This window comes from Crocuta crocuta, unplaced genomic scaffold, assembly GCF_008692635.1.
Source record: "Crocuta crocuta isolate KB4526 unplaced genomic scaffold, BGI_CrCroc_1.0 scaffold50, whole genome shotgun sequence".
Taxonomy (NCBI): Eukaryota; Metazoa; Chordata; class Mammalia; order Carnivora; family Hyaenidae; genus Crocuta; species Crocuta crocuta.
Window position 1 is genome coordinate 3,279,382 of NW_027527428.1, and position 27,600 is coordinate 3,306,981.

The 27,600-nt window shown below is 45.8% G+C and overlaps 2 protein-coding genes across 2 annotated transcripts in view; one reads left to right on the forward strand and one right to left on the reverse strand.

Moving 5' to 3' along the window:
* SRP68 (signal recognition particle 68) overlaps positions 1 to 21,507 on the reverse strand; it is a 30,532-nt gene extending 9,025 nt beyond the window's left edge. Inside the window, exons 1-10 of the mRNA XM_077754750.1 lie at positions 21,342 to 21,507; positions 19,723 to 19,789; positions 17,966 to 18,079; positions 16,028 to 16,223; positions 14,906 to 14,988; positions 14,519 to 14,628; positions 14,096 to 14,178; positions 12,022 to 12,162; positions 3,907 to 4,005; positions 1,615 to 1,679 (exon numbers count right to left, since the gene is read on the reverse strand). Coding sequence (XP_077610876.1) covers positions 1,615 to 1,679; positions 3,907 to 4,005; positions 12,022 to 12,162; positions 14,096 to 14,178; positions 14,519 to 14,628; positions 14,906 to 14,988; positions 16,028 to 16,223; positions 17,966 to 18,079; positions 19,723 to 19,789; positions 21,342 to 21,498 — 1,115 coding nt within the window. The 5' untranslated portion in view covers positions 21,499 to 21,507. The remainder of the gene's footprint in view (positions 1 to 1,614; positions 1,680 to 3,906; positions 4,006 to 12,021; positions 12,163 to 14,095; positions 14,179 to 14,518; positions 14,629 to 14,905; positions 14,989 to 16,027; positions 16,224 to 17,965; positions 18,080 to 19,722; positions 19,790 to 21,341) is intronic.
* Positions 21,508 to 26,618: 5,111 nt separating this feature from the next.
* GALR2 (galanin receptor 2) overlaps positions 26,619 to 27,600 on the forward strand; it is a 2,516-nt gene continuing 1,534 nt past the window's right edge. The window contains exon 1 of the mRNA XM_077756837.1: positions 26,619 to 26,986. Coding sequence (XP_077612963.1) covers positions 26,619 to 26,986 — 368 coding nt within the window. The remainder of the gene's footprint in view (positions 26,987 to 27,600) is intronic.

Consider the following 27,600-nt stretch of genomic DNA (forward strand, 5'->3'; position numbering starts at 1 on the left):
GGAGGTTTCTGAGAAATGGGAGAGAAAGATCATGAGGTGGATTTTCCTGAAGCTTTTCAGAAAAACGAGATTCTCAAAACAAAGCATTATTCAGAGTAGTAGAGAAATCTTTACAAACTTTTTATGAAAATACAAGAGCTACCTGATTCCTGCTGTCAATTTACCCCAAAGCTGGCTTAACAAATCCACAGCCTTGGTACCAGCTAATTTATTAAATAAATAAATTTTTTAATGTTTATTTTTGACAGAGACAAACACAGCGTGATCACAGGAGGACAGAGACAGAGGGAGACACAGAATCCGAAGCAGGCTCCAGGTTCCATGGTGTCAGCACAGAGCCTGACGCAGGGCTCGAACCCACGAACCACGAGATCATGACCTGAGATGAAGTTGGACGCTTAGCCAACTCAGCCAGCCAGGCGCCCCATCCACGGTCCTGGTACCAGTAGATGTGAAAGTGGGAGAAGGGATCCAAGGGCAGGGGACGTCACAATCTGAAGGTTTTCTGAGCTCTGCTGAAGCTCTCAGGGTCTTTTCAAGGTTAGGAAGTTGGATCAACTCCTGACTCAGCTCTCAGTGGCTGTTAATTATAAGCACACTCCCTAGCCTCCTGGGCCCGGGCTTTCTCACAGGACTGCTGAAATACAGGACATCAAAGGGATATTCTTGCCTGATACCCCTTGGAGTCATTGCCACTCAATATGACATTCACAAAATATTAAATTCTCTAATGTAGACTAAGGTACAGAGAGGCGTTTGCATAGTCTTATTTTTATAAAAAAAAAAAGGGAGGGGCTGGGGGAATGGCTGAAAACAAAGCCAAGTTCACTAAAAAAGTTGCAAGCAATAACTAAGATTTCAAGGTCACATGGGGCAAAGAATCTGAGAAGTGCAGTGTTCCCAGGTCACTTTACTTCTCCCCATGAAGTTCCAAAAAAAAGTCATTCTTCCTTCCATCCTTCTTCTGTGAAACAAAATGAGCCATACTTAAAAAAAATTAACTTGACAAGGTGATTTAAAAATGTATATGAAAGAACAGAGGGGCAGAAAGAGTCCAGCTATGTCTGAGGAAAAACCTGGGGGGGTGGGGGGGACCTGCTCCACCAGACACCAAGACTTCCTACGAAGTCACAGGAAATCACCGTGCTGGTGCGAGCACAGCAGGTAAATCAGCGGAGACGAGCGTCCAGAAAAGTGCACAAGAGGAGAACACAGGATGTGCGCCTGACCAGGCTGGCCCTACAGGTTATGGGGAAAGGATGGCATACTCAATAAATTGCACCGGAACAATCTATCCTAATGGAAAAAGGTGAAGTAGATCCTTACACTGCACTCAAAATAAACTCCAGATAGAATTAAACTTGAGGTGAAACTGAACTCAGCGCAGAGTCCAATGCGAGGCTTGAACTCACAATCCTGAGATCAAGACCTGAGCTGAGATCAAGGGTTGGATGCTTAATCGACTGAACCACCCAGGAGCCCCAGTGTATATACTTTTATGATAAAACATGTATGTGTCCGTTAGTATTATTTGCTATATAATAAATTAAATATTAAAATACACATAAACATCATATATACAGCGTGAAAAGTAAAAAAAATGACAGCCCTTACCTGTGCAAGTACTGAAGGTTAGATACCTTCCCCGACTCCCCGTCAAGGGTGTAATCTCTCTGTTTCTGCGGAAAGCAATAAAGGCAGAGGTATAAGAGCTGATCCTGTGTTCGGCTCTGACCACCTCAGGGCCCCAAAGTGCCCTGGAGCACAGGTCCAGGCTCCAATAAATTAGAGTCTTTAAATATCAAAGATTTCCTGGGCATATTCTAGAACAACAGGGCCACTCAGCTGTCACCAGCACCTAAAAACTGGACTTACGAGAGAATTCAGAGTTACAGCCAGTCAGGCCTCCTGGCCACTGCTCCCAGTGTCCAGACCCAAAGCATGAACAAGACAGTCCACAGCCCGTGGCTCCATTTTAGGGTTTGCGCCCCAGACGCGCTTTCTGCGATCCAAACCCTGGGCTGTCAGCTCAGCCTTTTGTGGTTGGCTGAACAATGGCTCCTACAACTCCAGGGCCTGTGAAGGTGTTACCTCACACGGTAAGAGGCGTGATGGAAGTTAAGGATCTCTTACTCAGCCTGGATTATCAAGGCGAGCCCAGTGCGAGCGCAGTGTGAGTGAGCCCAGTGTTATCCAGGCTCCTTCTAAGAGGGAGCCAGAAGGTTCTGGTGTTAGAGAGAAGGCGCGGGACTGAAGAAGAGGTCAGAGAGGAGTGAAGGAGCTAAGCCGCTGGCTCTGAACATGGAGGAAGGGGCCACAAGGCAAGAAACAGGTGGTCTCTATAAGTTGGGAGAACGCATTCTCTGGAATGCTGGGAAAGGATTCCACCCCTAGAACTTCCAAAGGAATGCAGCCCTACGAACCCATCATATACTAACACCATCTGAAGGTGGGAGAGAATTAGAGGTGTGTTGTTCGAAGCCACTAGGCTTGTGGTAATGTCACAGCAGCCGCAGGAAACGAAGATACCTTGGTATCACTGTATTCATCACACACTGCGAGGAGTCCCCACAGCTGCCCAGCTGCCATGAAGTCAAGGTGAATGACGGAGGGCGGGGCTCTATAGGTACTTATTAAGTGGATGGAGGGAAGTATAAAACACAAACGTGGCTTAATGATAAAGGAAACAGGACCACAGCCTAACTAATAGTTATTAACGCTTCATACTCAAGGTACCACAGCAGGCGCTAAAAATATAAAGTTGCTTTTAATATGGTTATAATCTTGGAAAAAACGTACTTAACAAAGTTAATACATAAAAAACAATATACAAGATATTAAAAGGGAATGCTTGAATAACTACCAAACAAAAATTAGAGCCACAAGTACCAGATATTTAGAACACGGGGAGACCTTTCTGGGCGAGGACGGTGTAAGTGGGCTTCCCGGCCACGGTGAGCTACGCGCTGGACCCGGAGCACCAGGGCCGGGTTTGGACAGGGAGGACGGACGAGCCAGGTCTGAGCAGGGACAGGAGACGGGTAGGAACGCACAGAGGCGGGAAAGGCACATTAACAAGACGGCGAATACAGCAGCTTGAGGCGGAGGACCCAGGGGGGAGCAGCGAAGTACAATCTGGAAACGGGAAGGCCCAGACACCAGCTCACGGACTTGGAACTGCACTTGCTAGACCAGTGGGCTCTCACGCTGAGTGCACACAACATTTTTACAAATAAGCGTATCAGAGGTACATGGTCAATTGTACGTACGGGGTGCATCGTCATAAAAGTTCGGAGACCACCGCTCTAGAACTAGGAGTATCACTGGGTTTTTCAATGAGACAATGAGATGGGACCCAGAAAGGTCCCATTTTTTGCCAGCTGGAAAGATCTGGAGAACTGAACCCAGCCCAAGATGGGGAAGAACAGTCAGACCTCTGAGGCAGTCCAGGCGTGAAGACAAAAGGCTAATCAGAAACGGGGCCAGGGTGGGGGGTGGACGAGTGGACCCAGAAGTTACAAAGAGAGTCAGCAGGGCTTCCGGTGATATGAAGAGACAAAGACGGTTCCAAGGTTCTCAGCCTAGATGCCTGAAAGAATCAGTGATGTGAGAAAAAGGGAGCGCTGGAAAACTACCTGCAGCTATGAATTTGAGACCAAAGGCTTAACGGGTGATATATGAGCCCATTAAGAGGAACAGGATGGAGAGAAAATCTCTCAGTCTGATGGAGTTCACTGCTTCTGTTGTTTGTCAGCAGACCACCATAGCTAAAAATACCACACCTAAGAGTCCCTGCACTCAGACCACTGGACCCCCGCACCCCACTCCCGCACTAAGAATGAAACACACAGACTGAGAAGGCCCTCAGCCCCGGGTAAGAGCCTGCGGCCCCGCTGACAGTCCTACCTGATCCGGCTTCAGCTCTTCTCGAACGGCCTGGATAGCGTCCCGACACTCACTGAGCATGGATTCAAACAGACGCTCCTTGGTTTCTTCACTTTCAGCCTAAACAAAGGCAGAATGAAGTAAAGGATTTTCTTCTGAGTGAGCCACAGTATTCTAATGGGAGGAGGGCATAACAGCGCCTCTATTCCCCTCATTACACATGAACACACACATCCAGCCCCAAACACCTCAAAGCACAGATCATTTCAATTGTCACTCTTTTCCACCATGTCAGATTTTTCTTATAGTCTTACTCATTAATCATATGGAAACGGAATTTTATACATGTTCACATATAAATATAAAGTGAACATACTGAAAAAGAATCTGCATAACTGATCTGAAACTATCTGTCAAACAACAGATGCTTTAAACTCTTTTCTTATCATAAACTCAATTACTTTCCTCCAACGCTTCTACCGCTGCTCAGGACCTACGCCCGACATCCCCAAAGCACAGCACACCCCGCACTGAAACACAGCAGGCCAGAGCGAATGGTCCTCACCCCTACCGTGTGCCCGCAGAATTACCCTTATAAATGTAACCCCAAGACTTGCAGATGCTAAATTTCTACGAGGTCCAAGCAAGGAAGTAATGTTACTAACCAATACCCAGTTAAAAATATATTTCTAGGAGCACCTGGGTGGCTCAGTTGGTTAAGTGTCCGACTTCGGCTCAGGTCATGATCTCCTGGTTCGTGGGTTCGAGCCCCACGTCGGGCTCTGTGCTGACAGCTAAGAGCCTGGAGCCAGTTTCAGACTCTGTGTCTCCCTCTCTCTCTGACCTTCCCCTGTTCACACTGTCTCTCTCTCTCTCTCAGAAATAAATAAAACATTAAAAAAATTTTTTTTAAATATATTTCTACTAAGTATCATATGAAGCTCCTTTCACCACAGAAATTTTGTACCCTGATAATCCCTGTGGCTATGCGGAGGCTGACAAGCACTCCATGACAATCTCTGTACAAAGGGCGTGGTCACCTCTCTGCCAGCCAGCTGGGATAAGGGAAAAGTGATTCATAAATTGAGCACCTGCCAAACCACATTACCACAGTAAAGAATCTGATTGAGCAGGTAAAGATGGATGAGAGGCAGAAAGGAGATGAACTTGTGTTACCGGCAGACCCGTGACATTAAAACATCACCACTCCATTATTATATTTGACTTTCCACAGAAACATCCAATCTGATCTCTTGACATTCAACTGACCTTTAAGCTCAAAAATAAAGCCAGTACTGCCCACTCCTTGAAGAGGCTGGTAGGGGCTTAAAGAAAATCCTTTCTTTCTCTTGAGAACTCTTATGTTTTTCCTGGTTTCCCGTGTAGAAAAAAAAAGTCCTTGTAAATTACCCAATATAAATCAAACATACTTTTCTACTTATATTGACTTTCCTGTTGATCACTAACTTAGGAAAAAATCAAGGGCACAGTCATTCTATAAACCTATAAAGGCAAACATGGCCACCATTAATTTACTGAAACCTGAAGAACACTGTCCGACAGAACATTCTCTGAGGGGCCACCTGGCTGGCTCAGTCAGTAGAACACGTACGTGACTCTTAACCTCGGGGTTGTGAGTTCCAGCCCCATGTTGGGCGTAGAGATTATTTATTTAAAAATGAAATCCTTATTTAAAAAAAACAATTTTTCTGTGATGATGAAATTGCTGTCTTCAGCCACATGTGACTACTGAGCACTTGGAATTTTCACTAATTTAAATGTAAACAGCCATACATGTTCAAGTGTCTACTGCACTCGACGGCGCAGAGAAACACTCCACACGAAACGCTGTTAAGCAGCACCTCAAGTTAGCAAGATTCTCTGTAATAACTGAATCAATTTTGCTGGCCAAACGTGTTGAAGTATGAACCCTGCGGGCCGGGGCGGCCACGTAACAGTTAACAACCGGAGTAAGACCTGTGGACACACTTGCCACTGACCACGCACGAAGCCCGAGCTGCGCGGGTAGCAGGCAGGATGGGCCCACGTGGCCGGCACCGCGTCAGGGGCAGATTTCGCCGTTTCGGGCAAAGGGCATAGAAAGTTAAGAGAAGAGCGAGCCTTGTTTCACCGGCCACCCAGGAGCGGTCTGCCTTCCCGCAGAGAGAGTGTGGCTCAGGTAAAAAACCAAAGGGATGCAAAATGCTCAGCCTCTTTACTGCCATGGCCGCCCCATTCCCTCTGAGTAAGGACGCCCGGGCACCAAGGTGCTGAACACGAGCGAACACTGCTCCCACGACAGCCTCCGTTCCCCCGGGGGGTTTACAGAAGCCCCAAACCACACAGCAGGAGAAAGCCCACGGCAAGGGGAGGGCCGCGGTCACCGTGCTTTCTTCTGGCGCCCACACCGCACAGTGACTCAGAGATCACGAATCTCTGCAGCAGAGCTTCTCAGGGTTCACCCTGGGCCGGGCAAGAGGTCTCCAAACAGGAAGGCTCAAAGTACTCTGCTACTTTCACCTGTATTTCTAAGCCTATCTCGGAGCCTACTGGTCCTGAAAAGACACCAGAACAAGAACCACGTCTCCAGGAGAAGCAGGATTCCCCAGTATCTACGCGCAGACCCCCCACGTCTGCCGCGGAACCAACAAGAACGGGCTCCTGGACTCAAGGGGCCACCTCCCTGCCTAAGAATTTGAGGTCGGCCCACACCCCTTCCCAGGTGTGCCTATGAGACAGAGAAAACTTAAGTCCAGAAGCAATGTGTTACTCGGGCCTCATAAATTTAAAAAAAATTCTAATCAATTTTCATAGAACTCGGGACGTCTCAGGGGCGTGTACACGTACAGAGGAAAAGCAGGCGCTGTGTGTCCTGGGGTAAAGGCCCCCCGCTGTTAGAAAGGGCTTCCAGACTGTTTTCACTGGTCTACAAAGATTGCGGGAAGGTGGCGCTGGGACTAAGAGGCCGACGAGACGAGTCTGACCGCATTTTCCACCGCACCCGCAGGAGAAGCACGGAGACGCGAAGCAAGCCTTCCCCGGGCCACTAAGGCCAGGACACAACACACAGATATCTGGTGGCAACGGAGGCTACAGACCTCACTCACAGGAGAGGCGGGCAAGCAGTCTCCCTTCCACCCACACATTAAAATAGTAACCACGACCCGAGGATAAGACTTCATCAAACTTGTCCTCCTCCCCAAAAGAGCTGCCTGGTGACATTCTCACAATGCAATCACCAGTGACAATTCAGGTATCATCAAGTATTAACAAAGCAAAACAGAAACAAATTATAAAGTAAGGCAATTATTTAGCACACAAAGACGTAAAGCCTGGCTCAGGAGACCAAGAATTTTGCAACTGGATTTTGGCAGCGGATTTATTCTCTGCTCCAGTCTTTTTGGGCTAACACTCTATTTCCCTGAATTATTTCTTCCTTCCATGCTTTTCAGTAAACTGCTGTTCTAATATTTAAACGTCATAAAACCTCTACAAGCAAGCATCAACTGGGCCTACCAAATTCCTGCATTCCAGTCCCGGCCGGGGAGGGTGGGGGAGGGGCCGGCAAATACCAATACCAGTTAGGTTAAGTTAGGTTAAACACTGAAGAGGTGCCTGGCTGGCTCAGCGGGTGAAGCACATGACTTCTGATAACGGGATTGTGGGTTCAAGCCCCATGACAGGTGTGGAGGTTACTTAAAATCTTCAAGGGGAAAGAAAAAGAAAAAGAAGCGCTGAAGCACTGAAACCAGGAGCCCTGAATCTCCAAGGCACAGCTCTCGGTTCCCAGGGCAGAGAACAACTCCACATAATGAGAACGGGCAAGGTGGACAGGGCCTGAGTGATATCCAGCCAAATAATCTGGCAGGGGCACAAACGGGGAGATGGTACTTCCTGGGATTAACCTCAAATGGCCAAAGGGCATTCTCCAGAGTTAAGAACCCATGGTTGATTCACTTCAATAGACATGTAATCAGCTCCAGTGCTCGACCTGACACCTAAGGACTTAACTAAACTTTACTTCATACTGTACTTGAATTATTATATCTACCGGCTAGATTTGGTGTACGTGTGATCTAGGACACTAGGCACTGAACTGTTTCTAATGTTAAGATCTTACCAGGATTCCCTGGGATTGACACATTCTGTTTGATCTCTATCTACCACATTAAAGATCTGATACTCAGAAGTGACCCTAACTCACTGTAAGATCCTTAACAGCCAGATATCACTGTATTTACTGCAATCAGCACATTAACTAGGCACTTGATTGGGGCTAACAGACACTACCCATCCTACAATCGTTGAAATGATAAGGGAGTATTATAAATTTTATGTGAATAAATTCAACATGAAAATAATATATACGTTTTAAAACTGAAACTCATCCAAAGGACACAAGATGAAACAAAATCTGAGTGCCTCTTTATCTCATAAAGGAATTATATTTGTTTAAAACAAGCGAAAACAGGGGCGCCTGGGTGGCTCAGTCATTTAAGCGTCCAACTTTGGCTCAGGTCATGATCTCATGGTTTGTGAATTCAAGCCCCACGTCCCGCTCTGTGCTGACGGCCTGGAGCCTGCTTTGGATTCTGTGCCTCCCTCTCTCTCTGCCCCTCCCCTGCTTGAGCTCTTTCTCTCAAAAACAAACATTAAAAATTTTTTTTTTTTAACAAGCAAAAACAAATTTTAAAAACCTTCCCATAAGTATCAATTCATTATATTGTACACCTGAAAGTATGTTTTATGTCAATTACACCCATCCCCCTCCCCAAAAAAAACCCCAAACCCCCGACTTCCTACAAAGTCCAGGCCCAATAGTTTCACCAGTAAATTATAACAAATATTTGAGAAAGAAAAATACTGATATTACACATAAACTCTTTCAGAGACAAGGAAGGAAAACCTCCAAACTTATTTTATGAAGTTGTATATAACCCTGATACCAAAGCCTGAAAAAAGACATTATAAGCCACTATTCCCCGTGAAAATAGATGCAAAATTCTTTTTTAACTTTTATCATTTAAAAAAAAATTTTTAATGTTTTATTTATTTCTGAGAGAGAGAGAGAGAGAGACACAGCGTGAGCAGGGAAGGGTCAGAGAGAGAGGGAGACACAGAATCTGAAGCAGGCTCCAGGCTCTGAGCTAGCTGTCCGCACAGAGCCCAACGCGGGGCTCGAACCCACAAACTGCAAGATCATGACCTGAGCTGAAGTCAGCCACTTAACTGACTGAGTCAACCAGGTGCCCCCTTTTTTTTTTTAGTATTTACTTACTTAAATCATCTCTACACCCAACGTGGGGTATGAACCCACAACCCTGAGATCAAGAGTCGTGGGCTCCTCTGCCCGAGCCAGCCAAATGCCCAGATAAGTGTGCTCTTGAATCACCATCCTCTGTTTCACCCACCCAGCCCCTCCCACCTCCCCTCTGGTATAGACTAGATTCTACATATTACAGTCTATATTACGTCCTATGTTCTTAAAATAAGGTAGGGGAGAGAAAACATTAACAAAATCATACAGAAAATACATCCACAGTGTTGTATTTACATAAAACAAACCCACGTGTAAGTGGGCCTGCACAGTCAAACCTATGCTGTTCAAGGATCAACTGTACTTTTTAAAAAATCTATTCAAGGCTGGAATAACACTGCTGTTTTCTTCTTGCCAACACTATCAAAATTTTGGCCAATCTTGAGGTGGTTTAAAGGAGTGGCTATTGGGCACCTGGGTGGCTCAGTTAACCATCCAACTCTTGATTTCAGCTCAGGTTATGATCCTACGGTTCGTGAGTTCGAGCCCTATGTCTCCGGCTCCACACGGTCAGCACGGATCCTGCTTGGGATTCTCCGTCTTCCTCTCTCTCTGCCCCGACCTGCCTTCTCTCTCTCTCTCTCTCTCTCTCTCTCAAAATAAATAAATAAACTTAAAAAAAAAAATGGAGTGGCTATGATCTAAAGATTCAGAAGTCAACCCTTCATGTATACTAACACTTGAGCTTAAGAGTGATCCTTTCAGGGGCACCTGGGTGGCTTAATCGGTTAAGCGTCAGACTTTGGCTCAGGTCATAATCTCACAGTTGGTGGGTTCAAGACCCGCGTCGGGCTCTGTGCTGACAGCTCAGAGCCTGGAGCCTGCTTCGGATTCTGTATCTCCCTCTCTCTCTGCCCTCCCCTGCTCACGCTGTCTCTCTCTCTCTCTCAGATATAAATAAAAACATTTTAAAAATAATTTAAAAAAATAAATAAGAGTGATCCTTTTAAATATATACACAAAGCTCAACTAGTCATCGCATGACTGAAATGATCAAGTTCAAAAGCAATAGCTTCACATACAGTCAAAAAGTGCTTTTACTTCATCTAATTTAGTTCAAGTTAATTTCACAAATAAGGCAAATAGATCTTCCCCCAGATGGATATTTATTTTCTAATTATGTGTACAAAACAGAAGAAAGATAAATTCAGATAAAATACCGTTATTCCTTCTCCTCCCACTAACTACTGGCTCGAAGATGATTCCTCTGCCAAAGACTTTTTGTTTCTTTTTCTTTCTCCTGCTCTCCCTCTCTTCTTTTTTATTTTTTTTTTAACATTTATTCATTTTTGAGAGACAGAAAGAAACAGAGCATGAGTGGGGGAGGGGCAGAGAGAGAGGGAGACCCAGAATCTGAAGCAGGCTCCAGGTTCTAAGATGTCAGCACAGAGCCCAACGCCAGGCTCGAACTTACAACATGAGATCATGATGGAGCGGAGGTCAGATGCTTAACCAACTGAGCCACCCAGGCACCCCTCCATCTCTCTTTCTTTAAAATAGGCTCCATACCCAGTATGGAGCCCAACGTGGGGTTTGACCTTGTGACTCTGAGATCAAGACCCAAGCTAAGATCAAGAGTCAGATGTTTAAACGACTGAGCCACGCAAGCAACCCAAGGACTATTTGTTTCAATGAAGGCCCTGCTCACGCAGTCTATCCCAGGGGTCCAGGACTCTGCTTATGCAACGTACTAAGTAAGATTACATTAGCTATTCACCAAAATCAAGCAAAATGATCCTGTTACTAGCATTCGTGGTATGTGAGAAGGTTCAAGGAACATGAGTCAAAGGGCATGGTTTTACTTTTTCTTTAAAAGTAAGATTTTTTAAGGTTTATTTATTTTGAGAGACAGAGCAGAGAGGGACAGAGAGACAGAGAGGGAGAAGGAGAGAGACTCCCAGGAAGGCTCTGTGCTGTCAGCGCAGAGCCTGACTCAGGGCTCGAACTCACAACCCGTGAGATTATGACCTGAGTTGAAACCAAGAGTCAAACGCCTAACCAACTGAGCCACCCAGGTGCCTCCCCCCCTTTTTTTTTTTAATTTTGAGAGACAGAGAGAGCAGAGGAGGGGCAGAGAGAGAGGGAGAGGAGACCCAAAAAAGGGCATGATTTTAAAGGCAAGCACTGTTTTCCCATCTGTAAAATGAGAGTAGTACCCACCCCACAGAGTTAAGGTAAAAACACGAAAGCTTTAGACAGCGTATCTGGGACGTTAAAGAGGACCGTCACCCTCCTTTGCTCATCTCTGTGGTGTCTCTATCCAGGTGACCACTGTGTCTTCAATTTTGCGCACTGATGTGTAAGACCATGGAAAAATCCTTACAACACACTAAGAAAAAAATAGGATGCAAAACTGGATCTCAATGTGATTTCAACAAGAACCGACTAAAAGGAAACATGCTGCCCTTTTCATGAGTCCAGGCAACATCGGTGACAGTATATGGGAAGCGGGATTGAAGGCAGATCTCATATGAGATCCCAAAGAGCATTAAGACAAATTTTTGTTTTGTGAGAAATGAACACCAAGAAAACACTACACCTGGGAGCGTCTGGGTGGCTAAGTAGATGGAGTGTCCGACTCTTGATTTCGGCTCAGGTCACGATCTCACGGTTTCAGGAGTTCGAGCCCCTTCTTGGGCTTTGTGCTGACGGCGCAGAGCCTGCTTGGGATTCTGCCTCTCACTCTGTTCCTCCCCTGCTCACACACACACTCTCTCAAAGTCAATAAATAAAACAAACAAAAAACAACCACTGAACCTCAAACACACAAGGACAGCTTCAGACACCTACAGGAGAGAGAGCTGGTGTTTCCTCCTCACCTGAGCAATGGCTGCTTCGTTATCGGCCAATCCCAATAAAAAGATCCTCACTCTGTCGATCTTCACTGGCACCGCCCTCCCTCTCCACTCCACCTCACTCATGGTGGCTGCCTGTTTGGCTCGAGTCTGAGTGATCAATGCCTGGAAAGGAGTTTTAAAAAATTACAGCTTTAACTGGTGACGGCTGAAGTAAGTAAAAACTACTAGTTGTCTCTCTCTATAATCCACACCGTTCACTTTATAAAACAAAATATAAATTGTACTTAAAGAACTCCTCCATGGCTATCATCTATCTTAACTTAAAGAAATTCAAACATGAAAAGGGCATAACAAAAGGCTAAAAAGAGCAACACTGCGGTGCCTGGCTGGCTCAGATGGTAGAGCCTGAGACTCTTAACCTCAGGATTGTGAGTTCAAGCCCCATGTTCGGTATGGAGCCTACTTAAAAAAAATAATAAAATTTTAAAAACTTCAAAAATAAAAAGAGCACTACTCAGGGTGTAAGGAGAAAAGCATATCCATGTATACTACAAGCAAAAATGTAAATCAGTAGACACTTACAGGTTATTTGTCAATGAATCAAAAACTTGTAAAGTATTCAATTCCGTTTTTAGGAATGTATCCTACGGAAATAAGTGAAATGCTCACGTGAAGCAGACTTCAGCACAACAGAGCACCATGTGGCTTTCAAAAGATGACACTTTTGTTTACTAAAAAAGTGTCAAAACAAAGATATTTACTAAAGTGGGAAAAAATACTTAAGATATATTTAAAAAGCATGTTACTAAACAGCATGTACTGAGATCCCATTTGAAAAAATACTTGCAGGGCGCCTGGGTGGCTTAGTCGGTTAAGCGTCCGACTTTCGCTTAGGTCATGATCTCACGGTTCGTGGGTTCGGGCCCCGCGTCGGGCTCTGTGCTGACTGCCGGCTCAGAGCCTGGAGCCTGTTTCAGTCTGTGACTCCCTCTCTTTCTGACCCTCCCCTGCTCACACTGTCTCTCTCTCTCTCTCCTAGAAATAAATAAAACATTAAAAAAAAAAAAAAAAAGAAAGAAAAGAAAAAAATACTTGCTTTTTTTCCTACATATATAAAAGTCTGCAAGCTATTTTTCACATTACCTCTATTCTTCACAGAGGTAATTACCTCTGTTTTTACCATGTGATTTTAGTCTTCCTCTTTCGTATTTCCTACTTTTCTATTTGTCTATGTTACTTACTTAGAACATAAATGTGAGATTAAAAAACTGAATACTTTTAAATATTCAATGAAAAAACTTTTTCTTAAAAATACACGGAGGAGGGACGCCTGGGTGGCTTAGTCTGTTAAGCATCCGACTTTCGCTTGGGTCATGATCTCGCGGTTCGCGGGTTCAGGTNCTCAGATCATGATCTCACGTTTCAAGAGTTCAAACCCTACATCTGGCTCTCTGCTATCAGTGTGGAGCCTGTTTCACATCCTCTGTTTCCCCTCTCTCTTTGTCCCTCCTCACTAGCATGCTCTCTCTAAAATAAACAAAAAACATTAAAAAAAAAAAAGAGAGAGAGAGACAGATGGGAGCCTGTGTGCCTTAAGCGTCCGACTCCTGGTTTCAGCTCAGGTCATGATTTCATAGCTTCGTGGGTTTGAGCCCGGCATCAGGCTCTGTGCTGGATTCTCTCTTCTCTCCCTGCCCCTCCCCAACATGCACTGTCTCTGTCGTTCTCAAAATAAACAAGTAAACTTAAAAAAATATATATTCTTAAGCATCTGGCTTCAGCTCAGGTCATGATCTCATGGTTTATGAGTTCAAGCTCGGCGTTGGGCTCTGTGCTGACAGCTCAGAGCCTGGAGCCTGCTTGGGATTCTGTGTCTCCCTCTCTCTGCCCCTCCCCTGCTTGCGCGGTCTCTCTCTCTCTCTCAAAAATACATAAACATAAGAAACTTAAATATATGTACACATTCTGTAAAATACACGGACATAAACATACATGTTAATAGCGATTACACTAGGTGATGAGATTGTAACTCTTTTTTTTTTTTCCTGGCTTTTTTCAAACCAAAGACTTCACAAAAATGTACGGACCAGATTACCTCCAATTTTTCAGCCAGGAGACCCTCAGTGCCCCCAGACCTCAATCTCATCTGCATGAGTTCATTGATAGCCGACTGGTCCCCTGAGAAAGAGAGAGAGGTGTTGAGTGGAAAATCCTCACAGGTCTGTTCTCTTGAGAACACCAGATGAAACTCCCCGTCTTCCCACTGCGTGAGCACGCTGCGGTGAACCCGGGCCCTTGCACAAAGCTCCCCAGGGGCACAGAAGTTGGCAGGATGGATGCAAAGCACAGGAACTGCCTTCCGCAATTCGAAGCCGAGCTGGTATCAATAGCTCCACTTCTCTCATCAGCCAAAGCCCGTGTCACAGATGGATGCAAGGGAAGTGAGTAAGTCCTCCAGGCTCTCCTGGATGAACCGGCAACCACCCACCCGCCAGCGCACAGCCCAGCCCTTGCTCACCAATGTTATATGCACAGTAGCGGATGTTTGGCGAAATCTCCTCCACACGCTGGTTGTACAGCACGGCCTGCTCTTCCGTGAAGGCGCTGGCCAGCTTCTCATAGATGGTCCTGCGAGGGAAGAGACACCCGGGTTCATAGCAGCCTTGTTTAAGAAAATAAAAAGGAATAGTGGCTGAAAACAAAACACGGCACCCTGAGGTCCTTCTACGAACTACGAGAACTGGCATATTCTAAAGATGAATGAGAATAATCAACGTTTCTAAAGGGAAGTAAAGAACATAAAAAAAACCTGTACTTTCATAGAAACAATCATTAGGTAATCTGCTGCTTGAACAGGACTATGTACAATCAAAAGTGGCCCTGGCTTTTGGACTGGAGGACTTACTTGCATTTGTTAAAAGCCTCAATGGCAGCTTTCCATTCCTGGTGTTCAAATCGCAGCATTCCTGAGAGGTAAGCCGTGTAAGCCTGGGAGGGGTGGGAAAAGGGAAAGGTTCAACACCCACAAGTTGATGTCACAGCTCAACCTCCTCCACCTTTCAGCTTTGACGTCAGGAATATAGACATATTCGGAGTAATTTTCAAAGAGGAAACTTATGGGCGCCTGGTGATTTAGTCAGTTAAGCATCCGACTCTTGATTTCAGCTCAAATCACGATCTCTCGGATTGTGAGATCAAGACCCGCATGGGGCTCTGCACTGACAGCCTGAAGCCTGCTTGGGATTCTCGGTCTCCACACCCCTCTCCACCCCTCCCTTCCCCCTTGAAATAAATAAACATTAAAAAATAGAGAGAGAGAGAAAACTTATTTAACAATATGCAACATAAAGATAATTCATTATGATTCATTTACTTCCCAGGAGAGAATTTCAAAATAAAGAAAATCTGTTTCCTTCATTTAACAACCAGCTTCCAGGCTATGACTTTCAATATCAGAAGCTGAACGTAGATTTGCAGTGTCTATCCCTCTTTAAAAATTCATTTCAAAACATTCTTATTTTGTGAACTTCTCAGATCTAAGATTCAAACTTCCCATATCCATTTCAAGAGAAGCATGAGCTTTTTTTTTTTTAAAAAAAGTTAAAGCTGGGGCGCCTGGGTGGCTTAGTCGGTTAAGCATCCGACTTTCGCTTGGGTCATGATCTCGCGGTTCGTGGATTCGAGCCCCGCGTCGGGCTCTGTGCTGACTGCCAGCTCAGAGCCTGGAGCCTGTTTCGATCTGTGACTCCCTCTCTCTCTGACCCTCCCCTGCTCACACTGCCTCTCTCTCTCTCCTAGAAATAAATAAAACATTAAAAAAAAAAAAATTTATAAAAAAAGTTAAAGCTAATTATTAAAAACCAAGAGGTCAAAAACAAAAGTAAGAGATGCCAACTTTACCTTAAAAAACCAAGACCATGATTTTGTCCGTCCTGTCAATTTATAACGTTGGGAAGCTGTTCTGTGTGATGGTAAAGTCACGTCTCTCACCTCCGCAATACAGTAAAGCTGGCGTGAAGACACTAACCTGAGCCTCCAACTTGGTCTTGGCATCCACGCGATTGCTCTCACACAAGCGTTCCAATTCCTCTGCGTGCTTCACGGCTTTGCGCAGGCGAGACAGCAAATGGAACCGTTTTCGGGGTTCAGTATTGGCTTCCTGTTTGAGCTGCATGGCATAGCTCCAGGCTCGCTCAGCATCCATCAGAACCAGAAGCAAATACCTAAACCAGAGAGAGAACAGGCAAACTGAACAATGAAGGCCAGGAGCGTGAGACTCCGATACTCTTCAAGGCATAATTTTCAGCCTCTCAACTTTACTCCACGCCCTCCCTGGCCTTCCTCCTCAGACCCACCCCTCTCCCGGTACCAACTCTGACACTCAATCGGTATCTCTGACCAGGCTCTACCCCCAGTATCTGACCTCCTACCAAACGTGAGATCAAACCCTGCATCAGGCTCTGCACTGACAGCTCAGAGCCTGCTTGGGATTCTCTCTCTCCCTCTCTTTGCCCCTCCCCAGCTCGTGCACACACACATGCGTGCTCTCGCTCTCAAAGTAAATAAACTTAGAGGCTCTAGACTAGGGGTTGGAATCTCAGTGCCACGCCCCAGCTATGGGACTTTGAGCAAAGAGCTAATCTTTCTGTGCCTCAGTCTCCCATGTAGTAATACAGGTAACACATTTAAACCACAGTCTGGCACTTACTAAAGACTCAATAAGTAGCTGATTTATTATTATTATTATTACTACGGTGAATCTTTTGTTAAACTACTGCCTTGATTAGATTTCCTTAAACATCAACTTAATCTTGTCTCTTCAAAATAAAGAATCTCACCGTAAGAGACCCTTCCTAACTTGTTCTTATCAGATTTAACCAATGCATCCTGCTGAATCCCACCATGGTCTTGATGCTCTAGTTTTCTGACTGTGTCTCCATACGCCCAGCTCCCAGCCTCTCTCAACTGTCCAGAGCATTATAAATCCTACAGAGCATTCAGACACCATGCCCGCTGTCTCCCCGCACACACTGTTCTTTCCTCTCACAAATCCCTCAAGGTCCAGCCTCCTCCATTCAGGCTTCCTGGCTTCCCCATCAAAAACTCCCAGCTAACATCTCTCCTCTGAGACTTCAGAATTCTAAAGAGTAAATGACACACCATGTGGTAGTTTCCCTATCTCGTAGCGCTCTCTGTTTTCCACCTGACTGATAATCTCTGAACATGATCACAGTCAACAAGGAACTATGCCTCCCTAACTCTTCTACATCCAAGATGGTGCCTCACTCCATCTTGGGCACATACTAGACTAGGGGACAGCAAACAATTTTTTGTAAAGGGCCTAACAGTGAATATTTTAGGGTTTGCAGGCCATATGGTCTCCGCCACAACTACTCTATTATCGTGTTACTGTAGTACAAAGCAGCTGTAAACCAATACCTGAAGAAACGGTGTGGCTGTGTTCCAACCCAACTTTGTAAAAACAGGTGGCAAAGGACCAATGTGGCCCACAGGCTGAAATCTGAGACACTGGCCTCGAGACCTTTAATACATGCTGCCTGACAGATTGATCCTTCAGCAAATATGAAGCATGGCTACATTCAACACTGAAACATAAAACTCTTCTGGAACACCTTACACACAGATTTAAGATCTACTGGTTTAAGTAATCACGTACACATTGAAATCTGCATTCTAGAAACCCCACCTAATACTAATTAGATTCTAATATCACTGACTTTTACCACTTAGCATTTCACCCTAGTTCTTGAAAAAGTTACTGAACCTCTCTGAACCTCAGTATTCTCATCTCATGGCACAAGAATAGTAAAAATGTGCATCCCACAGAGCTGCTAAAAGACTCACGTCAGGTAAGTAAAGAGTTCTGGCACAGTGTCTAACACATAATTGGTCAGTAAATGTATTAGCAAGGCATATGTAACAACTACCACTGAAGAGTCAGTACCTGTTATCCGTCAGAAGATCTTCAGTTACTTTTTTCCCTGTGAATTTATGTCTGTTCCCCATCTTGAAGTTGAGAGTTTTCCGAAGGCGTCTTTGTCTACGGGAACAGTAGCCCCTGAAAGAAAAAGAAAAAGGCAAAGTAATTCAGACAAGCTGAACTTTGCTATTTGCTTCCAATAGCAAATTCTATATGAAAGTCAAGGCGAAGGCTTGAGGTGTGCTACTTATGGTTACCACTGATACCACACATCATCTTATAAACACGCAGTGAACTAATAAAACCTGTAGGGTGAAGGACTGGTGTCACAGAAAACACCTTTCAAAGCTAATCTAAGGTGTCTGAAGTCACAACTGCTCCTCCTTTGGGGAGGAATGGCTTGTGATTAGAAGGGGCAAAGGGGGACTTTAGGGATGCTGGTAATGTTGTCTCTTAATCTGGGTGTTGGTTACAGGTTGTGAAAAATTCATCACTTTCTGTATACTTCTCTGTATATAAATTATACTTCAATAAAACGATTTAAAAATCCTTCAATAAAATATTTTTTTTAAAGCAGAGGGAGCAGATGAAAACAAAAGCGCAGAGACCTGATCACTATAATAACTGAATAGTACGTTCATTGTACTATCATCTCCCCATCTGTTTTGCTTTTGATTTTCTTAATAAAAACAAAAACAAACAAAAAACCCTCAAGTCTTAACAGTCTAAAACTTTTTCATGGCTTCCCCACCATACCTCGATTAACACCTGAATGAGTTACACTGGCTTACAGGACCCTCCCCCCTCATCTCCCACCTCACTCAAGCTGCCCCAGCGTTGTTGACCCTTTACAACACAACTGAGTCTTCAGAATCTGCAGAGGGTTTTTGCTTAGCAGTAATTTTAAAAGTCTGGTAGCCAAAACCTATACCTGTAATATAAATTCGTTGGATACTTCTGTTTCCAAAGTACTGAACTGTATTGTACATTAAGCATCTATTCTATTTTTTAAGAGTCATATTAAATGCTTTCCAACTCGAGGCTGTTAGAAAGTTTACCACTCAGTTATCATGATATCACAGAAATTCTCCTTATAAAGGAGTGTCTGGCTGGCTCAGTCAGTGGAGCACGTGGGTCTTATCTCGGGATTTTGAGTTCAAGCCCCATACTGGGCACAGAACTTCCTTAAAAAAAAAAGGTAGGGGCGCGTAGGTGGCTCAGTCGGTTAAGTGTCCGACTTCAGTTCAGGTCATGATCTCACGGTTCGTGGGTTTGAGCCCCGCATCAGGCTCTGTGCTGACAGCTAGCTCAGAGCCTGGTGACTGCTTCAGATTCTGTGTCTCCATCTCTCTCTGCCCTTCCCCCCCTCATGCGCTCGCACTCTCTCTCAAAAATAAATAAACATTTAAAAAAAAAAAAAAAGAAAGAAAATCTTCTTCTATAATGTTTAAAAAACTGAAAAGCTTTGCATTTAGCCAAGACTCTTACAACACGGTTAAGTTAAAAAAAAAAATGATTACCATAACTGCTTGTCATTTTCAGCAAAAGCCTCCAATGCATCTGCAATATTGTGAAGTACAATGGATAAAAAGATTGGCTCCTTTTATTCATTATGAAAGTTTGAATTTGAAAAGTACATTCTGAGGATTCAATATTAAATTCAAAGCAAGAGTTTCTAAGTATACTTTCTGATACAGCAAAATATGTAGGTAGGATATTAACAAAAGTAAACCAAGTCTGAAAATTCCACAATTTCCATACATCTTGCCCATGATACTAACCTATACCTCTGAAAATCTCCATGCCGTAAACCATGCTGCTGCTGGGATTCCTTAATAATCTGAAGAACTAGAGCCGAGATTAAGGAAAAGCTTCCAAGAGTAAGAATCCATATAAATCAAAACACATTCCCATCAGTTTATACTTGTATCAAACCACAGCACATTAACCATTTCTGAAGTACTTAGTACAGTAACTACTGAAATCTCTTATAATCATTTTCAATAGCTATCTTGCATAGGACAGGGCTAAGCATGTAGAAAAACTGACTGCCTGAACTATTACCAACTTTCAAACTAAAAAGGACGGCATCATTAGCCACTGAGGATTACTGAAACCCAACAGCTTAGCTAAAGTTGCTGGATTCAAACTGCTGATTCTAACTGGATTGGTTGCCACTGATTTATACCCAGTGTTTTACTCATTCAAGCAGATTCAGGCTATAAGTGACGTGTACTACTACTCTATTTGCATAGCTTCCTACCTCTGCCAAATCTACCTTTCCTTAACAGCTGTAAGGCCACAGGAGCCCATGGCTAGCACACGCTAACCAACCCAGACGACAGCTTACATAAAAACGTTAGTTTTTCTTTTAACAGAAAAAGCTCTAACCAAACTCTTTTTTATTTTTGTTTTTCTTTTTAAGAATCTTAAAATATTTTAAGATTATGTACCAAACCTTAGGAAGTCTAGTGACCTTTACAATCTCAATTCTCTTTTAGTTTCCTCAGTGTTTCTCTACAGATGCATATTAAAATACTAACACTAAGAGGGCTATTTCAACAATTAAAAAGGGATAAGAAGCCATAAATTTCCTTAAAAAAAAAAAGTTTTCTAACATCCATTTGTAACTACACCATTCAAAAAGTAAAAGCTCAACCCCCTGAAAACTTCATTAAGATGTCAAGCTAAATGTGTTATTTCAGAAATTCATATACGTTTTCTCCAAGTGTTATTCGTTACAAAAAGCCACAAACTAGTGTCTCAGGCACTCAATTGTGACATTCTGATGAAAACTACAAACGGATTCCTCCAGCTCAACTGAACGACTCTCAACAAGATAAAATGCCTACAAGCCTATTAGGAAAGCTATACAAGTGATGTTAAGCTACGTTTATATTCAAAATGGGCAAAAAGCTTTTCCACAGAGCAATCGATCTTTGCCTCCACAGCCAGTACGTCAAACTGTAATTTTTACTATCCGTTCTCCGACGGCCGCAGGACAGAAGTTTTAAGCCAAAAACGTCCACACCGCAGTTTCCCCTCCTCAGTTCAGTGGCTCACGGTGCCACGACAAGAGCTCACTGGGGTGGCCAGTGTCAGCCCTGTCACCAGCCGTCCAAGCGGGCAACTGGGGGGAAACTGGAGAAATCTGCCCAACATGCCTGGTGCCGCTAGAAAGAACAGGACGTTTCCCAACCTGGAAGCCGAATGAGATGCGAGAAAAGGCCGGTCGAAATACAGACCCTGGCACTCTGAGGCCCCGAAAGTAATGGCGAGAGAAACTGCAACCCTCTGCCTCTCCTGCCCGGGACGTGCCGGGACCCGCCGCGTCTCCCGCCCCCGGCTCTGCATATCGACACGTAGTCATTGCGAGTTAGGCCCGATTACTCTAGGATACTCTCCAAACTCAGGCTATCCCCGAATTCCTTGTTTGCCTTCGATCCGGCCGAGGGCCGTTCATTTTCTTTATTTTCGTCTCCTCCGGCACCGCGTCCCCCGCCGCTACCGCCGCTGCCGCCGCCGCCGCCACCGGGAACCTGTTTCTCGGCAGCCATCTTGCCCCCGAGCCGCGGAGCCAGACGGGATAGAGGAGGCGGGACGACAGAAGCGGAAAAGAGCGAGGCCGGCCCCGACGGCCTGACGGGATAGTGGCGGACTCCGCCGCCGACGGCCCTGGCAGCCGGAGAGACGCCCTTGTGGGAGTGCGCCTGCGCGTCGGCTTGGGGCTCGTCCGTGCAGGGAAGCTAGAGGTTTTGACGCCTTTTCGGGGTGAACCCTCCTCCCCTCCTCCTAAGGCGGAGGACCGGAAGATGGACACCCCCGCTCCACACTCCCCGCTCCTGCATCCCTGCACGGGGGATCGGGCTCACGTCTCAAGCACAGAGGGAGAGAGCGGTTAGCTAAGGACTGGATTTCGGGTGTCTACCTCCCTGGATACTCGAGAGATGGGGCTCCCACCCTACCCGAATGAAGGACTCTACCTGTGAGGGAACCGCCTCTACGCTTTCATCTGGGGCTGCCCTGAGAAAGCCATGGCCAGAGGAAGCGCTGGTGGGGTCAGGGGCCCGCAAGCGGCCACCAAGTGTAGGAAGTTTGTCAGACTGCTGGGGACCCATGTCTCTGGTCTTTGGAGCCAGCAGTTCAAGCAATTCAGGAGGAAGAAGTGCTGGGCGACGGACACGGAATTCTTTGCTTTGCAGTATGGCACTTTGTGGGCTTTAAGGTCTGAGTCCTACCTCTGAGACCCTGTCTCCCCCATTACTGGTTGGAAGATGTTGGGCAAATGACTTAGTCTCCTCTAAATCTTTTCCCTCCCCTGTGGAATGGAGGTAACCAGTTCAGATGGTTTTTATGAAGATGAAATGAAGGCAATTTAAACTAAGTCTCTACTGGGGCGCCTGGGTGGCTGAGTTGGTTAAGTGTCCAACTTCAGCCCAGGTCGTGATCTCACTGTGGGTTTGAGCCCCGCATCCCACTCTGTGCTGAAAGCTCAGAGCCTGGAGCCTGCTTCGGATTCTGTCTCCCTCTCTCTGCCCCACCCCTACTTGCGCGCTTGCTCTCTCTCTGTCTCTCAAAAATGAATAAATATTTTTAAAAGTTTAAAAAGTCTTTACTCAGTATCACTAAACATCGGGGAACTGCAAATCAAAGCCACAATGAACTGTCACAGCCATTAGGATGATTACTATTTTGATTTATTTATTTTGGATGGTTCCTGTTTTCTAAAAAAAAATAATAATAATAACAGAAAATAACATGTATTGGCAAGGATATGGAGAAATCAGAACCCTGGTGCTCTTTGGGGCCAATGTAAAGTGGTGCAGCCAGTGTGAAAAACAGTATGATGGTTTTTTGGAAAATTAAAGAATTACCATATGATCTGGCAATCCCACTTCTGGGTATATATCCAGAAGAATTGAAAGCAAGGTCTCCAAGAGGTATTTGTACATTCATCTTCATAGCAGCATTATTCATAATAAGCAACAGAGGGAAAGAACCCAGTGGCCCACAGGGATAAACAAAAAGTGGTATATCCATACAATGGAATAGTATTAAGCCTTAAAAAGGAAGGAAATTCTGACATATGCTATGACATGGATGAAGCTTGAAAATAATTGGGCTAAGTAAGCCAGTCAAAAAAAGACTAGTATATTCTTGAATGTTGAGAACAAACTGAGGACTGATGGGTGTGGGGAGGGGAGGGGGGAGATGGGCATGGAGGAGGGCACCTGTGGGGATGAGCACTGGGTGTTATACGGAAACCAACTTGATAATAAACTATTAAAAAAAAAAGACTAGTATGATTCCACTTACAGGTGGATGTTGGGGGGTACAGGAAAATGGGGAGTTATTGTTTAATGGATACAGAGGTTCAATTCTGCAGGATTAAAAAGTCCTGGAGATCGGTTGCACAACAATGTGAATTGACTTACTACTATTGAATCGTACACTTTTAAATGTCTCGGGTGGTAAATTGTATGTTTTGTGCATTTTGCCACAATTGAAAAGAAATCTTAAAAAAATAAGTCTCAGGGCATCTGGCTGGCTCAGTCCGTGGAGCGTGTGACTCTTGATATCGGGGTTATGGGCTCAAGCCCCACATTGGATGTAGAGAATACTAAAACATAAAATAAAATCTTTTAAAATGTAAGTCTCCTGGGGTGCCTGGATGACAATACGTTAAGCGGCCGTCTCTTGATTTATGCTCAGCTCATGGTCTCACGGTTTGTGGGATCAAACCCTGAGTCAGGATTGTCACTGGCAGTGCAGAGACTGCTTGGGATTTTTCTCTCTCTCGCCATCTGCCCCTCCCCCACAAATAAATAAATAAACATTTAAAAATATGAAAACATTAAAAAAATTAAAAATATGTCTCCTAAATGTCCAGCAACAAGTGAATGGATAAACAGAATTGGTATGACCACACAATGGAATATTATTTGGCCATAAAAAGCAATGAAGCACTGATACATACTACAGTGCAGGTGAATCTTGAAGATATTATGCTAAGTGAATAAAGCCACACAAAGACCACATGCTGTGTAATCCCATTTATACGAAATGTCCAGGGGTGCCTGGCTCCGTCAGTAGAGCATGTGATTCTTGATCTCGGGGTCATGGGTTTGAGCCTCACATTGGGTTAGAGATTAAATAAGTAAGATATTAATTAAGTAAATAAACCTTAAAAAATAAAATAAAAAATAAAATTATATTTTAAATTTATATAAATTTAAATTTTAAATTAAATAAAAACTTCAAAATTATATAACATACATATTATATATAAAATATAATACATATGTTAATGTCCAGAAAAGGCAAATCTACAGAAATTAGTAACTGGATCCCCAGGGCTTAGGTGGGAGTGGAGATTGGAGGTTGATGTCTAAAAGGCAGGACTTTCTTTGGGGAATAACATTCTAAAATTGATTGTGGTGATGGCTGCATAACCGTGAATATATTAAAAACCAAGTGCACACTTTAAGTGGGTAAATTGTATGACATGAGGATTATATTCCAATAAAGATCTTTTTAAAAAGTAAGTTGGGGGGGCGCCTGGGTGGCTCAGCCGGTTGAGCATCTGACTTCGGCTCAGGTCATGATCTCTCGATTTGTGGGTTCGAGCCCCACGTCGGGCTCTGTGCTGACAGCTCAGAGCCTGGAGCCTGTTTAGGATTCTGTGTGTGTGTGTCTCTCTCTCTCTCTGACCCTCCCCTGCTCATACCGTCTCTATCTTTCTCTCAAAAATAAAATTTAAAAAAAAATAAAAAATAAAAAAAAGTAAGTTGGATGGTATTAGTCCTCTAGCTAGCCAGAGCTCTGCAGTGGCTCCTCATTCCGCTCACAACAGAAGGCATGTTCCTTGCAACCGAAAAAGCCCTACATGCCAAGCACACTCCTGCTTGTGGACCTTTTCATTGACTGCTGTTTCTGGAATGTTCTTCCCCTAGATATCTGCTACTCTAGCTCCCTCACCTCCTCCAAGTGTTTGTTCAAATGTCACCTTCCTGGTGAGGTCTGCCTGGCCCCTTGTTCAAATAGCACCATCTCCACCACTATGGTACTCCCAATTCACTTACCCTGATCTACTTTTCCTGCAAGTACTTATCAATTTGTAACAGGTTAATAACCTACTTGAGTTTATTGTCTATCTCCTCTGTTAAAAGGAAATTCACAGAGGGCCTTGATCTTTCTAATGCTCACTGGTCTATCTTAAGGACCCAGACCAGTACTGAAGGGGCGCCTGGGTAAGCATCTGACTTTGGCTCAGGTCACGGTCTCATGGTTCCTGAGTGAGTTCGAGCCCCATATCAGGCTCTGTGCTGGCAGTGCAGGGCCTGCTTGGAATTCTCTTTCTCTCCCTCTCTCTCTGACCCTCCCCGGTTCGAAGGTGCATGCACCTGTGGGTCCGCATTCTCTCAAAATAAATTAATAGACTTTAAAAAAATACGTACTAAAAAAAAGAATGGCAAACATCTCATAAACATGAACTGCTATTATCTTTTGATTTGATGAATAGGCAGGCAGGGCAGGGGTATGGATAAGGTTTCCCTGCCCAAAGGTGTAGGATTAGGGCTTTGGGGGCTTAGATGGGGGGGGGGGGGGAGAAAAAAGAATGTTCCAGAATGGAGCCCCATGAACACGGCAGGGAAAGATGAAGCAGAGACCAAGCTACAGTGGCAGAGGATGGTGAATTTCAGACCCAGCAAACTGGGAGAGGGGATGTGGGTCATTCTATAGAAACAGTAATGATTCTGCGTCACCAGCGTTGATGTCTAATGTGTCAAAATTAGAAACAAATACTTAAGTTTTATTGAAACCTAAACACCCTCCTGGCCATGTAGGAAAATGCTCCTGGTGCATGGGACTCTGCTATTTATATATTTCCTTCATGTTTTCCCTTTTTGGATATCTGACTGGGGCAAGGAGACAGAGAGGAATTTGATTCATTTGAGATTCAACTAACTGGCTTCAGGCCACACATCGCATTCCACGCTCACCAGAGCCCTCCCAGAAGGTCCTATGATCCCAGGTTAGCTGAAGAAACTGAGGCACGGCGCCAAGGGACAGCGACTGACACACAGAAGGGGCACGGCAGTGCAGTCCCCCTCGCCAGCTGGGGAAAGCCGAGGCCCCTCCGTCCACCTCCGCCTCTCGGCACCTCCTCGCCACCCCCTAGGGGCCTCCCGGGAATATTCCCAGGACGCGCCCAGCCAGCCTGGGGAGGCCAGGCATGCCGGCCAGACTGCAGGGAGAGGTATGCGTGGTCCCCAGGCGTGCGCTCCCAGCTCCGTGGCGCACACGCAGGCGCCAGGAGTCGGGGCGCACGGCTGGAAGGTCAGTTCGTCTCTCCGCGCGGCACCGGCTGGCTGGGCGCTGGAGCGCGCCGACGGGCGGAGCAGGCACCGGCGGCCCCTGTCCCCGGGGTGGGCCACTCGAGAGCCCTTCCCCCAGCGCGGCAGGCTGCCGCGGGGCTCAACCCACCCCTCGGGCTGCTCGCTCCTCCCCCTGACCCCAGCGCACCCCAACTCCCGCCCCAGCCCGGCGAGGCTCACTCCGCCCGCACCTCCGGGCGACTCGCGCGGCGCTGCAGCGGCTGGAGCCCCAGGAGCTGCGCGCTCGCCAGAACTCAGACGGCGGCAGGAGCCCTGACAGCCTCGGGGTCGGGGACGCCATGAATGGCTCGGGTGCCCCGCGGGCCGAGGACGCCAGTGAGGCGAACGGCAGGGACAGCTGGCAGCCCGAGGCGATTATCGTGCCCATGCTGTTCGTGCTCATCTTCTTGGTGGGCACCGTGGGCAACGCGCTGGTGCTGGCCGTGCTGCTGCGCGGCGGCCAGGCGGTCAGCACCACCAATCTGTTCATCCTCAACCTGGGCGTGGCCGACCTGTGTTTCATCGTGTGCTGCGTACCTTTCCAGGCCACCATCTACACCCTGGACGGCTGGGTGTTCGGCTGGCTGCTCTGCAAGGCCGTGCACTTTCTGATCTTCCTCACCATGTACGCCAGCAGCTTCACACTGGCCGCTGTCTCCCTGGACAGGTGAGCGAGTCCCCTGGCGGGCCCGGGAGGGTCAGACACCCGGGTGGTGGCTGGAGAAGGGAGAGGGACCCAGGGTCAAGCAGGGCTCTACGGAGAGTAGACAGGACACTAAGAAGGCAAAGGGACTGGAAGACAGTGAAAGACAAACTGACACCGAGGAGGAAAAAGAGGAATAAGAATGGGGGACTGCAGTGTCCCTCGGCTAGGTGAGTCCTCGCCCCTCCATCCTGGAGATCTCAGGTCTGCAGCGCCACTGGCACCTGAAGGTGGAGCGTTTTCTGGCGCAGAGCATTTTCCCATGCTTCTGTCTCTTTTGAGCTCAGTGCCCCTGTGGAGTTGAGATGGGATTACCATGCGCAATTGACAGAGGAGATGGAGTTCAGAAGTGACTCATTCAGAGTGGCCCATCCAGTAATCGCGTGCATGGAACCAATGGTCTGTTTCCTGGCGTCAAACTCAGGCACCTTCACCTCGCTAGCCACGAATCCACAGTTTGCTCGGCGCAGTCGGCTCTGGTCCAGACTGCGGAATTTGAGTCCTTTGCAAGGGCCCCGGCCAAAGTCCAAACGGACACGCCCGAGGGTCCCTAGACACCTCCCCCCCCCCCCCCGAGA